Source organism: Pseudophryne corroboree, chromosome 1 (assembly GCF_028390025.1).
Source record: "Pseudophryne corroboree isolate aPseCor3 chromosome 1, aPseCor3.hap2, whole genome shotgun sequence".
NCBI classification, from domain to species: Eukaryota; Metazoa; Chordata; class Amphibia; order Anura; family Myobatrachidae; genus Pseudophryne; species Pseudophryne corroboree.
The window spans coordinates 585,711,064-585,723,984 of record NC_086444.1 but is presented as its reverse complement, the minus strand read 5'-3'; the positions used below and the strand labels follow the sequence as shown (position 1 = coordinate 585,723,984).

The 12,921-nt window shown below is 44.6% G+C and overlaps 1 protein-coding gene across 1 annotated transcript in view; it reads right to left on the bottom strand.

Annotated features, from left to right (window-relative positions):
• Window positions 1–12,921, bottom strand: part of GRIN3A (glutamate ionotropic receptor NMDA type subunit 3A) — a 427,769-nt gene that overhangs the window by 16,075 nt on the left and 398,773 nt on the right. The window contains exon 7 of the mRNA XM_063914221.1: window positions 11,707–11,871. Coding sequence (XP_063770291.1) covers window positions 11,707–11,871 — 165 coding nt within the window. The remainder of the gene's footprint in view (window positions 1–11,706; window positions 11,872–12,921) is intronic.

Here is a 12,921-nt window from a genome sequence, read left to right as displayed (position 1 = left end):
TTTGTGTACATTGAGCCATCGGAAAACAAAGGTTTCACTATCTCACTCTCATTCAAACAATTCTGTATTTCGGAATATTCCATATTTCTGAATAATTGGATATGGGATACTCAACCTGTATTCACAGAATTGCAGTACAGCAAAAAGTACGTCTCCTGTGTGTCATCCCATAGGGATCATACTGCTTTGTTTTTCATGTGTAAATGTACATCTCAAATGTGTATTGAATGCATAAAGCCATGCTTGTGTGTGTATATAGCAACAACATCTTCAGTAACAATTTCACGGTAGAATAAAACAGACCATTGACCACTTCATAGAGACTAACTACTGTATATAAGATTTGCCCAGATGTCACATAAATTTTACCCTATATCTTAGACTATATCTTGTGCAAAGTACGCATATACAGTAGAGGTAAACCATTTTTTTTAACCCTTTAATTAAAACTGTATTAAATTAGTGATGAGCGGGTTCGGTTCCTCGGAATCCGAACCCCCCGAACTTCACCCTTTTTTGCACGGGTGCGAGCAGACTCGGATCCTCCCGCCTTGCTCGGTTAACCCGAGCGTGCCCGAATGTCATCATCCTGCGGTCGGATTCTCGCGAGATTCGTATTCTATATAAGGAGCCGCGCGTCGCCGCCATTTTTCACTCGTGCATTGGAGATGATCGTGAGAGGACGTGGCTGGCGTCCTCTCAGTTTCTATGTTCAGTGTGCTGCATATATCTGTGCTCAGTGTGCTGCAAATATCTGTGCTCAGTGTGCTGCAACTATCTGTGCTCAGTGTGCTGCAAATATCTACGTTCTCTGCTGAAAAATGCTCCATATCTGTGCTCAGTGTGCTGAAAATATCTGTGCTCAGTGTGCTAATTGCTTTATTGTGGGGACTGGGGACCAGCAGTATTATATAGTAGGAGGACAGTGCAGAGTTTTGATGACCAGTGACCACCAGTATACGTTCTCTGCCTGAAAAATGCTCCAAATCTGTGCTGCATTGTAGTATATAGTAGGAGTACATTGCAGAATTTTGCTGACCACCAGTATATATATAGCAGTACGGTACAGTAGTCCACTGCTCTACCTCTGTGTTGTCAAGTATACTAGTCCATCCATACCTGTGGTGCATTTAAGTTTTGCACAGTATTTATATAGTAGGAGGACAGTGCATAATTTTGCTGACCACCAGTATATAATATATAGCAGTACAGTACAGTAGGCCACTGCTCTACCTACCTCTGTGTCGTCAAGTATACTATCCATCCATTCATCCAACCCTGTGGTGCATTTAAGTGGTGCGGTGTATATACAGTAGGAGGGCAGTGCATAATTTTGCTGACCGCCAGTATATAATATATAGCAGTACGGTACAGTAGGCCACTGCTCTACCTACCTCTGTGTCGTCAAGTATACTATCCATCCATGCCTGTGGTGCAGTTAAGTGGTGCGGTGTATATATAGTAGGAGGGCAGTGCATAATTTTGCTGACCGCCAGTATATAATATATAGCAGTACGGTACAGTAGGCCACTGCTCTACCTACCTCTGTGTCGTCAAGTATACTATCCATCCATCCATCCCTGTGGTGCATTTAAGTGGTGCGGTGTATATATAGTAGGAGGGCAGTGCATAATTTTGCTGACCGCCAGTATATAATATATAGCAGTACGGTACAGTAGGCCACTGCTCTACCTACCTCTGTGTCGTCAAGTATACTATCCATCCATACCTGTGGTGCATTTCAGTTTTGCACAGTTTGCTGACCACCAGTATATAATATATAGCAGTACGGTACAGTAGGCCACTGCTCTACCTACCTCTGTGTCGTCAAGTATACTATCCATCCATACCTGTGGTGCATTTAAGTTTTGCACAGTATATATATAGTAGAAGGACAGTGCATAATTTTGCTGACCACCAGTATATAATATATAGCAGTACGGTACAATAGGCCACTGCTCTACCTACCGCTGTGTCATCAAGTATACTATCCATCCATACCTGTGTTGCATTTCAGTTGTGCGCAGTATATATAGTAGTAGGCCATTGCTATTGATATATTACTGGCATATAATTCCACACATTAAAATATGGAGAACAAAAATGTGGAGGGTAAAATAGGGAAAGATCAAGATCCACTTCCACCTCGTGCTGAAGCTGCTGCCACTAGTCATGGCCTAGACGATGAAATGCCATCAACGTCGTCTGCCAAGGCCGATGCCCAATGTCATAGTAGAGAGCACGCAAAATCCAAAAAAATAAAGCTCAGTAAAATGACCCAAAAATCTAAACCTAAATCATCTGAGGAGAAGCGTAAACTTGCCAATGTGCCATTTACGACACGGAGTGGCAAGGAACGGCTGAGGGCCTGGCCTATGTTCATGGCTAGTGGTTCAGCTTCACATGAGGATGGAAGCACTCATCCTCCTGCAAGAAAACTTAAAAGAGTTAAGATGGCAAAAGCACAGCAAAGAACTGTGCATTCTTCTAAATCACAAATCTCCAAGGAGAGTCCAATTGTGTCGGTTGCGATGCCTGACCTTCCCAACACTGGACGGGAAGAGGTGGCGCCTTCCACCATTTGCACGCCCCCTGAAAGTGCTGGAAGGAGCACCCGCAGTCCAGTTCTTGGCAGTCAAATTGAAGATGTCACTGTTGAAGTACACCAGGATGAGGATATGGGTGTTGCTGGCGCTGGGGAGGAAATTGACAAGGAGGATTCTGATGGTGAGGTGGTTTGTTTAAGTCAGGCACCCGGGGAGACACCTGTTGTCCATGGTACGAATATGGCCATTGACATGCCTGGTCAAAATACAAAAAAAATCACCTCTTCGGTGTGGAATTATTTAAACAGAAATGCGGACAACTGGTGTCAAGTCGTGTGTTGCCTTTGTCAAGCTGTAATAAGTAGGGGTAAGGACGTTAACCACCTAGGAACATCCTCCCTTATACGTCACCTGGAGCGCATTCATCCGAAGTCATTGACAAGTTCAAACACTTTGGGTAACAGCGGAAGCAGTCCACTGACAACTAAATCCCTTCCTCTTGTAACCAAGCTCCTGCAAACCACACCACCAACTCCCTCAGTGTCAATTTCCTCCTTACATAGGAAAGCCAATAGTCCTGCAGGCCATGTCACTGTCAAGCCTGACGAGTCCTCTCCTAACTGGGATTCCTCCGATGCATCCTTGAGTGTAACGCCTACTGCTGCTGGTGCTGCTCTTGTTGCTGTTGGGAGTCAATCGTCATCCCAGAGGGGAAGTCGGAAGACCACTTGTACTACTTTCAGTAAGCAATTGACTGTCCAACAGTCCTTTGCGAGGAAGATGAAATATCACAGCAGTCATCCTGCTGCAAAGCGGATAACTCAGGCCTTGACAGCCTGGGTGGTGAGAAACGTGTTTCCGGTATCCACCATTAATTCACAGGGAACTAGAGTATTGATTGAGGTACTGTGCCCCCGGTACCAAATACCATCTAGGTTCCATTTCTCTAGGCAGGCGTGTCACGAACCGGTCTCTTACCTCTGCGGGTTCTGGGGTTCATCCGTTGCCAGTGCGGTTGCTTGCGGTGCTGTGCGCCCGTGTGGGGACACGGCGTGATCAATGGCACAGGTAATGCAGAGTCTGGGAACTGTGAGTGCGGGGACCAAATGGCCTAAGGCACTGCGGTGTGTCTGCTGTATAGGAGGTGGCCATGTTGGAGACCAAATAGCTAATACAGAGCACTTGTGAAAACACCTGTGGGCAGGTGTAAGCCAATCCCGTGCTTGTGCTGCCTTTAAGTAGGCTGGGATTATGTTACTCTGGGCCAGTGCTTTGTTGTATCAAAGCTGTGCTCTAGCTCTGAGCTCTCTCCGTGCATTCCTGTGTGATTCCCGTGGTCCAGATATCGCCTCCGTTCCCAGAGGTCCGTCTGCAGCCTTCACTGCTGAAAGATCCACCGGCTCTCTGCTGTGCTGTCAGTTAATTGCACTCCTATTGGAAATAGTTGGATTCCCAGTGTCCTGCATGAGGTTACCTTGTCAGTCTGCCTATCATTCAAAGTCTGGAGGATTCTGTTTCTCTCAGCTGTTCGTTTGTTCAACTCTGCATTTAACCCATTCATCACCTTGTCTTCTACTACAGTTTCACAGTGATCTCCGGAACCCGCAAGTAACCCAATTCAGTACTTTTATTTGCTATGTTGTCATTACAAGGATAATTCATCACAGTCTCTCAGTTAACTCTCAAAGCTCCATTGCCAATTCTTACAGTTAATTCTCCATGTCTGCATTAACCAGTTAAACACAATCTGCAGTTCAGCATCAAAGCTTGTTTATATTTGCTATGTTGTCATAACAAGGATAATTCTTCACAGTCTCTCAGTTAACTCTCAAAACTCCATTGCAAATCCTTACAGTTATCTCTTCATGTCTGCATTATCCAGTTAATCATATTCTGCAGTTCAGCATCAAAGCTCGTTTATATTTGGACAATCCAACATTTATTCATCAGCTTGTTTTGCATATGTTTCCATGAACATTTCTTTTATGTATTTTTGAGTTTTCTCTTGCATATTATTCCTGCAATACTTCAGTATAATATGATGATTAACAACTTGTCAGTTAACTCTTTACTGAATTGTTATTTTGAATAAATATATGAATCGGAACTTTCTTCGTCCTCCCTGCTTTCTTCATAGCCCAGCACCTACACCTGTGGTTGGTCCCGGGTTAACGGATTCACAAAAACACCCGGACCTGACAGTAAGCACTGGCCACATGGATCCGTCAAGTGACCAATTCGCAGGAGGCGGTGCTACGTCAGATATCCTTTCCCGTCTGGAAAACCAGGAGTCTATACAGACACAAATAGTGCAGTTTATGCAAACTATGGCAGACCGTTTAGAGACTCTTCATACGGCTATTAAAACGTTCCAAGTCCAGATTCCAACCCCAGATGTCCCAGTTACCACTACAGCTTCTCCTGTGACGCTGCCTACGTCCCGCTTGCAGTTACCCTCTCCGAGTAAGTTTGACGGAACTCCAAAACTTTGCAGAGGATTCCTGAATCAATGCGAGATCCAGTTTGAACTGATGTCTGCCAGTTTCCCATCAGCTCGTTCTAAGGTTGCATATATTATTGCCCTCCTCTCCGGTCAGGCTCTGGAGTGGGCATCACCATTATGGGAGAGAGGTGATCCTATCCTCTCTAATTACAAAGAGTTCATATCTTCCTTCCGGAGAATCTTTGATGAACCAGGCAGGACCACCTCAGCATCCTTGGAGATTCTCCGTCTACGTCAAGGTTTACGTCCTGTCAGTCAATATATTATTCAGTTTCGCACGTTGTCTTCAGAGTTAAACTGGAATGAGGAGGCCCTGATCGCCGCGTTTTGGAATGGACTTTCAGAAAGAATCAAGGATGATTTAACTATCCGGGATGTGCCAATTAAACTGGATGAATTGATTTCTCTCTGTAACAAACTTGATCTACGTTACAGGGAGCGATGTTTAGAGAAATCCAGGGCAGAGCGATCCAGTCCACGTGATCATCCTAGACCTCGACAAGATTCTTCATCAGTCTCCAGTAATGACTGAAGAACATATGCAGATTGGGCACTCTCGCCTCACAGAGGAGGAACGACTTCGTCGTCGACAGGGTAACCTCTGCATGTACTGTGGGTCCTCCGAACATTTAGTTAAATTCTGCAAACTCCGACCGGGAAACTCTCGCCTCCTAGCTTATTCAAGAGAGGTTAAGCTAGGAGTTACTTTAGAATCACGTTCTGGGAAAGAGCCAACCTTGTCTATTCAATTAGAAATTCCAAGTTCTACAGTGAAAGTTTCAGCCCTCCTAGATTCCGGGGCAGCCAAGAACTTCATCTCCTCAGCCTTTGTCATACGGTCTAAAGTTCAAACCATGCCCCTGGAAGCAGCAGTTGCTGTTACAGCAGTGGATGGAAGTCGAATTCCAGATGGTATAATTACTCATCGAACCGTATGTCTCAAGATGAAAGTTGGTGAGCTCCATTCCGAATACCTCTCCTTCTACGTGATTCCCAAAGCCTCTCAAGATGTGATACTTGGTTTACCTTGGCTGCAGAAACATAATCCTCAACTTAATTGGCAAACCATGGAAGTCCTTTCATGGGGTAAATCTTGTACCAAGGACTGTGTAGCTACAATTGTACCTCTTCGGTCAATTAGCCTTTCCGATCTACCTCCGGTGTATCAATCCCTTGCGGATGTTTCCAGTAAGCAAGCAGCAGACTCTCTACCTCCTCATCGTGAATGGGACTGCCCAGTCGTCCTGGTTCCGGGCAAGACCCCTCCTAGGGGACAAATTCATCCGCTATCCATCCCAGAGACGCGAGCTATCCGGGATTGGTCCACTCCTACAACTCTCAAGGGGATTCAGCGATTTCTTGGCTTTGCTAATTTCTATAGGAGATTCATTAAGAATTATTCTACGTTAGCTGCTCCTATCACAGCCCTAACTCGCAAGGGAGCAAATCCTACGAACTGGTCTTCTGAAGCAATCAAAGCTTTCTCTGATTTAAAGCAAGCCTTTGTGTCAGCCCCCATTCTTCGACAGCCTGATTTGAATCGTCCCTTTCTACTAGAGGTGCATGCATCTACAGAAGCAGTAGGAGCTGTGTTGTCACAAGTCTTTGAAGATAAAAAGGTCCATCCCTGCGGATATTTCTCCCGTAAGTTCCTCCCGGCAGAACGTAATTATGCAATCGGTGAGCAAGAGTTACTTGCCATCAAGTTGGCATTTGAGGAGTGGAGATACCTTCTAGAAGGAGCTCAACATCGCATTACAGTTTATACTGATCATAAGAATCTTCTGTATCTGCAGTCAGCTCAGTGTTTGAATCCACGACAAGCTCGATGGGCGCTTTTCTTCTCACGATTTGATTTCAAACTCACCTATCGTCCAGGGTCTCAGAACAAAAAGGCAGATGCCCTTTCCCGGTCCTTTGCTTCTTCTGAATTAAATGATGCTGCCACGAATCAAGCCATTGTGAATCCTACGTCCTTCTTAATGACTCGAACCTCTCCAGTTCCTCCGCCTGGCAAGACCTTTGTCGCCACAAGTCTTCGAAAACGGCTGTTTACCTGGGCTCACTCCTCTTCCTTCATGGGTCATCCTGGGGTTCTAAAGACTCTCAAATTTATTCAACAGTCTTATTGGTGGCCACGTCTCAAAGCCGATGTCCAAGAGTTTATAGCAGCATGTCCTAAATGTGCCCAACATAAGAGTCCAAGAAGTTCTCCACCAGAGTTTCATCCATTGCCAGCCCTAGAGGTTCCAGCAGCAGATCAAGAGCTTCAACGTCTATCTAGCATCTGGAGTTGTGTACGTAAGTCCTTGGTCAAAACTTCCGCTCGTTATAAATCTTTTGCAGATAGAAAACGTAAAGCTGTACCGAGTTACAAAGTGGGAGACCAAGTTTGGATTTCTACGCGCAATCTCAAGTTCAAAGTTCCTTCTAAGAAATTTGCTCCCAAGTTTATTGGTCCATTTCCCATTGTTAAGGTACTCAACCCTGTGTCATACAAAGTCAAGTTGCCACCGTCTTTGAGAATTCCTAACACCTTTCATACATCTTTACTGAAGCCTTTGATTCTCAATAAGTTCCGTACTACCCAGTCCAAATCTCCTAAAGTTCACTCTTTGCAGAATGAGGAATTTGAAGTTAAAGAGATTGTGGACTCACGTTCCCGATATGGACGTTTACAGTTTCTGGTCGACTGGAAGGGTTACGGTCCAGAGGAAAGATCCTGGGTTTTCTCTGAAGATGTTCATGCTCCAAGACTGGTACAGAAATACTTCTCCAAAAATCCTGATAAGGTTCAAAGGTGTTCGGAGACCACCCTTAGAGGAGGGGGTACTGTCACGAACCGGTCTCTTACCTCTGCAGGTTCTGGGGTTCATCCGTTGCCAGTGCGGTTGCTCGCGGTGCTGTGCGCCCGTGTGGGGACACGGCGTGATCAATGGCACAGGTAATGCAGAGTCTGGGAACTGTGAGTGCGGGGACCAAATGGCCTAAGGCACTGCGGTGTGTCTGCTGTATAGGAGGTGGCCATGTTGGAGACCAAATAGCTAATACAGAGCACTTGTGAAAACACCTGTGGGCAGGTGTAAGCCAATCCCGTGCTTGTGCTGCCTTTAAGTAGGCTGGGATTATGTTACTCTGGGCCAGTGCTTTGTTGTATCAAAGCTGTGCTCTAGCTCTGAGCTCTCTCCGTGCATTCCTGTGTGATTCCCGTGGTCCAGATATCGCCTCCGTTCCCAGAGGTCCGTCTGCAGCCTTCACTGCTGAAAGATCCACCGGCTCTCTGCTGTGCTGTCAGTTAATTGCACTCCTATTGGAAATAGTTGGATTCCCAGTGTCCTGCATGAGGTTACCTTGTCAGTCTGCCTATCATTCAAAGTCTGGAGGATTCTGTTTCTCTCAGCTGTTCGTTTGTTCAACTCTGCATTTAACCCATTCATCACCTTGTCTTCTACTACAGTTTCACAGTGATCTCCGGAACCCGCAAGTAACCCAATTCAGTACTTTTATTTGCTATGTTGTCATTTACAAGGATAATTCATCACAGTCTCTCAGTTAACTCTCAAAGCTCCATTGCCAATTCTTACAGTTAATTCTCCATGTCTGCATTAACCAGTTAAACACAATCTGCAGTTCAGCATCAAAGCTTGTTTATATTTGCTATGTTGTCATAACAAGGATAATTCTTCAGTCTCTCAGTTAACTCTCAAAACTCCATTGCAAATCCTTACAGTTATCTCTTCATGTCTGCATTATCCAGTTAATAACATTCTGCAGTTCAGCATCAAAGCTTGTTTATATTTGCTATGTTGTCATAACAAGGATAATTCTTCACAGTCTCTCAGTTAACTCTCAAAACTCCATTGCAAATCCTTACAGTTATCTCTTCATGTCTGCATTATCCAGTTAACCATATTCTGCAGTTCAGCATCAAAGCTCGTTTATATTTGGACAATCCAACATTTATTCATCAGCTTGTTTTGCATATGTTTCCATGAACATTTCTTTTATGTATTTTTGAGTTTTCTCTTGCATATTATTCCTGCAATACTTCAGTATAATATGATGATTAACAACTTGTCAGTTAACTCTTTACTGAATTGTTATTTTGAATAAATATATGAATCGGAACTTTCTTCGTCCTCCCTGCTTTCTTCATAGCCCAGCACCTACACCTGTGGTTGGTCCCGGGTTAACGGATTCACAAAAACACCCGGACCTGGCAAGGCGATACCGAAAATGTACACAGACCTCAGAAAAAGAGTCACCAGTGTCCTAAAAAATGCAGTTGTACCCAATGTCCACTTAACCACGGACATGTGGACAAGTGAACCAGGGCAGACTCAGGACTATATGACTGTGACAGCCCACTGGGTAGATGTATTGCCTCCCACAGCAAGAACAACAAGAATTGCGGGCCACTTTCGGCATTCAGCCACAGCATGCCGAAGACTGGAGCACCAGCAAACACTCCTGAACCTTCCCTGCCATCATCTGAAGCAAGAGGTGGTAGCAAGGTGGAATTCAACCCTCTATATGCTTCAGAGGATGGAGGAGCAGCAAAAGGCCATTCAAGCCTATAGAGCTACCTACGATATAGGCAAAGGAGGGGGAATGCACCTGACTCAAGCGCAGTGGAGAATGATTTCAACGTTGTGCAAGGTTCTGCAACCCTTTGAACTTGCCACACGTGAAGTCAGTTCAGACACTGCCAGCCTGAGTCAGGTCATTCCCCTCATCAGGCTTTTGCAGAAGAAGCTGGAGACATTGAAGGAGGAGCTAAAATGGAGCGATTCCGCTAGGCATGTGGGACTTGTGGATGGAGCCCTTAATTCGCTTAACCAGGATTCACGGGTGGTCAATCTGTTGAAATTAGAGCACTACATTTTGGCCATCGTGCTCGATCCTAGATTTAAAACCTACGTTGTATCTCCCTTTCCGGCAGACACAAGTCTGCAGAGGTTCAAAGACCTGCTGGTGAGAAAATTGTCCAAGTCAAGCGGAACGTGACCCGTCAACAGCTCCTCCTTCACATTCTCCCGCAACTGGGGCTGCGTGGAAAAGGTTAAGAATTCCGAGCCCACCCGCTGGCGGTGATGCAGGGCAGTCTGGAGCGAGTGCTGACATCTGGTCTGGACTGAAGGACCTGCCAACGATTACTGACATGTCGTCTACTGTCACTGCATATGATTCTGTCACCATTGAAAGAATGGTGGAGGATTATATGAGTGACCGCATCCAAGTAGGCATGTCAGACAGTCCGTACGTATACTGGCAGGAAAAAGAGGCAATTTGGAGGCCCTTGCACAAATTGGCTTTATTTTACCTAAGTTGCCCCCCTCCAGTGTGTACTCCGAAAGAGTGTTTAGTGCAGCCGCTCACCTTGTCAGCAATCGACGTACGAGGTTACTTCCAGAAAATGTGGAGAAGATGATGTTCAGCAAAATTAATTATAATCAATTCCTCCGTGGAGACATTCACCAGCAATTGCCTCCAGAAAGTACACAGGGACCTGAGATGGTGGATTCCAGTGGGGACGAAATAATCATCAGTGAGGAGGGGGATGTACACAGTGAAAGGGGTGAGGAATCGGACGATGAGGAGGAGGTGGACATCTTGCCTCTGTAGAGCCAGTTTGTGCAAGGAGAGATTGATTGCTTCTTTTTTGGTGGGGGCCCAAACCAACCAGTCATTTCAGTCACAGTTGTGTGGCAGACCCTGTCGCTGAAATGATGGGTTTGTTAAAGTGTGCATGTCCGGTTTATACAACATACGGGTGGGTGGGAGGGCCCAAGGACAATTCCATCTTGCACCTTTTTTTTCTTTAATTTTTCTTTGCATCATGTGCTGTTTGGGGACTATTTTTTGAAGTGCCATCCTGTCTGACACTGCAGTGCCACTCCTAGATGGGCCAGGTGTTTGTGTCAGCCACTTGGGTCGCTTAGCTTAGTCACACAGCTACCTCATTGCGCCTCTTTTTTTCTTTGCATCATGTGCTGTTTGGGGACTATTTTTTTGAAGTGCCATCCTGCCTGACACTGCAGTGCCACTCCTAGATGGGCCAGGTGTTTGTGTCGGCCACTTGGGTCGCTTAGCTTAGTCACACAGCTACCTCATTGCGCCTCTTTTTTTCTTTGCATCATGTGCTGTTTGGGGACTATTTTTTTGAAGTGCCATCCTATCTGACACTGCAGTGCCACTCCTAGATGGGCCAGGTGTTTGTGTCGGCCACTTGGGTCGCTTAGCTTAGTCATCCAGCGACCTCGGTGCATATTTTAGGACTAAAAATAATATTGTGGGGGGTGAGGTGTTCAGAATAGACTGGAAATGAGTGTAAATTATGGTTATTGAGGTTAATAATACTATGGGATCAAAATGACCCCTAAATTCTATGATTTAAGCTGTTTTTGAGGGTTTTTTGTAAAAAAAACACCCGAATACAAAACACACCCGAATCTGACAAAAAAATTTCAGGGAGGTTTTGCCAAAACTCGTCCGAATCCAAAACACGGCCGCGGAACCGAATCCAAAACCAAAACACAAAACCCGAAAAATTTCCAGTGCACATCACTATATTAAATACACATTGAAATTTATATAGAGTGTAAACAAAATATTGCAAAATAATGCAAACATACTGAACACATATACAGTACATACCTGACTAGTGTGAAGCCAGTATTTCAATTTTGATTTCTTTTTAATTCTCGGCAGGACCAATCTGAAGACAATATGTTCTCCAATAGTGGTGAGAATAGACACACCGATTCCTATACAGAGCATAACAAACAGCCCCGAGAAGTGTTTGATGCCCATTTGCAGCGTCTAGGAAAATAATATGCATGAAAATCAATTAACATACTACTGATAGCATTGTATTATTTGGAGCAGCTGGACAGAATTTATCTTGTTTGAATATTAAACTGTGGAAGCCAAAGGCTTTCAAAGTAGATGAAATATTAAAATAAAGCTTCTATCTCACATGATGAATCGCTCTGTGAAAGTACCAGAAGCCCATACATCCTCATAAGCCATGAAGAATAAATAGGTCTTATATTAAGAATATATTAACTTAAATATAAGTTTCATAAATTTATGTCAAGTAAGCAGCAGTATAATTGTAAGAGAAGCAAAAGTATGGGTGCTTTACACTTATTTCTTTTATTATTTAAGTACAGCATTTTCTTTCAAATTAGAATAGTATTCAAATATTTATTTCATTATATATATTTTTACACTTTATTTTATACAAAGAACGTTCCCCATGCGGCTCTACAAGTTGCAGGGTCCCATTCTATTTCCTCTGAAGAGGAAATGATTCACATTGTAATGCAACATCTGCGGCGGGATGCAATGGGGTCTGAGATCAGCGGAGGTGCCGGTTGCAGGCCGATCTTTGACGTTTTTTTTAAAGTGGCAATCACTTACAAGGCATTAGAGATCGAACGGCATCTGGCACCTCTGGCGATCTCAGACTCCATTACATCCCACTGAAGATGTTGCATTACAATGTGAATAATTTCCTCTTCAGAAATATTTTTAGTATCCTACAGGAAGGGGTTAAAGTGATCCAGAATGGGGTGGAACTGCATTCCGTCAGTTCCATTTGGAGATGGAATGTAGGGGGTACTACTAATGGGGGCAATACTACAGGGGGCATTACCACTGGGGGCTTTACTACAGGAGACACTATTAATGGGGGCACTGCATAAGGGGCATCACTCATGGGGGCGTAAAGGAGCACTGCATAAGGGGCACCACTACTATGGGCTCTGCATAATGGGCACTACCACTGTGGGCATTGCATAAGGGGCACTTCCACTACAGTGGACATTGAATAAGGGGCACTACTGCTGTGGGCATTGTATAAGGGGC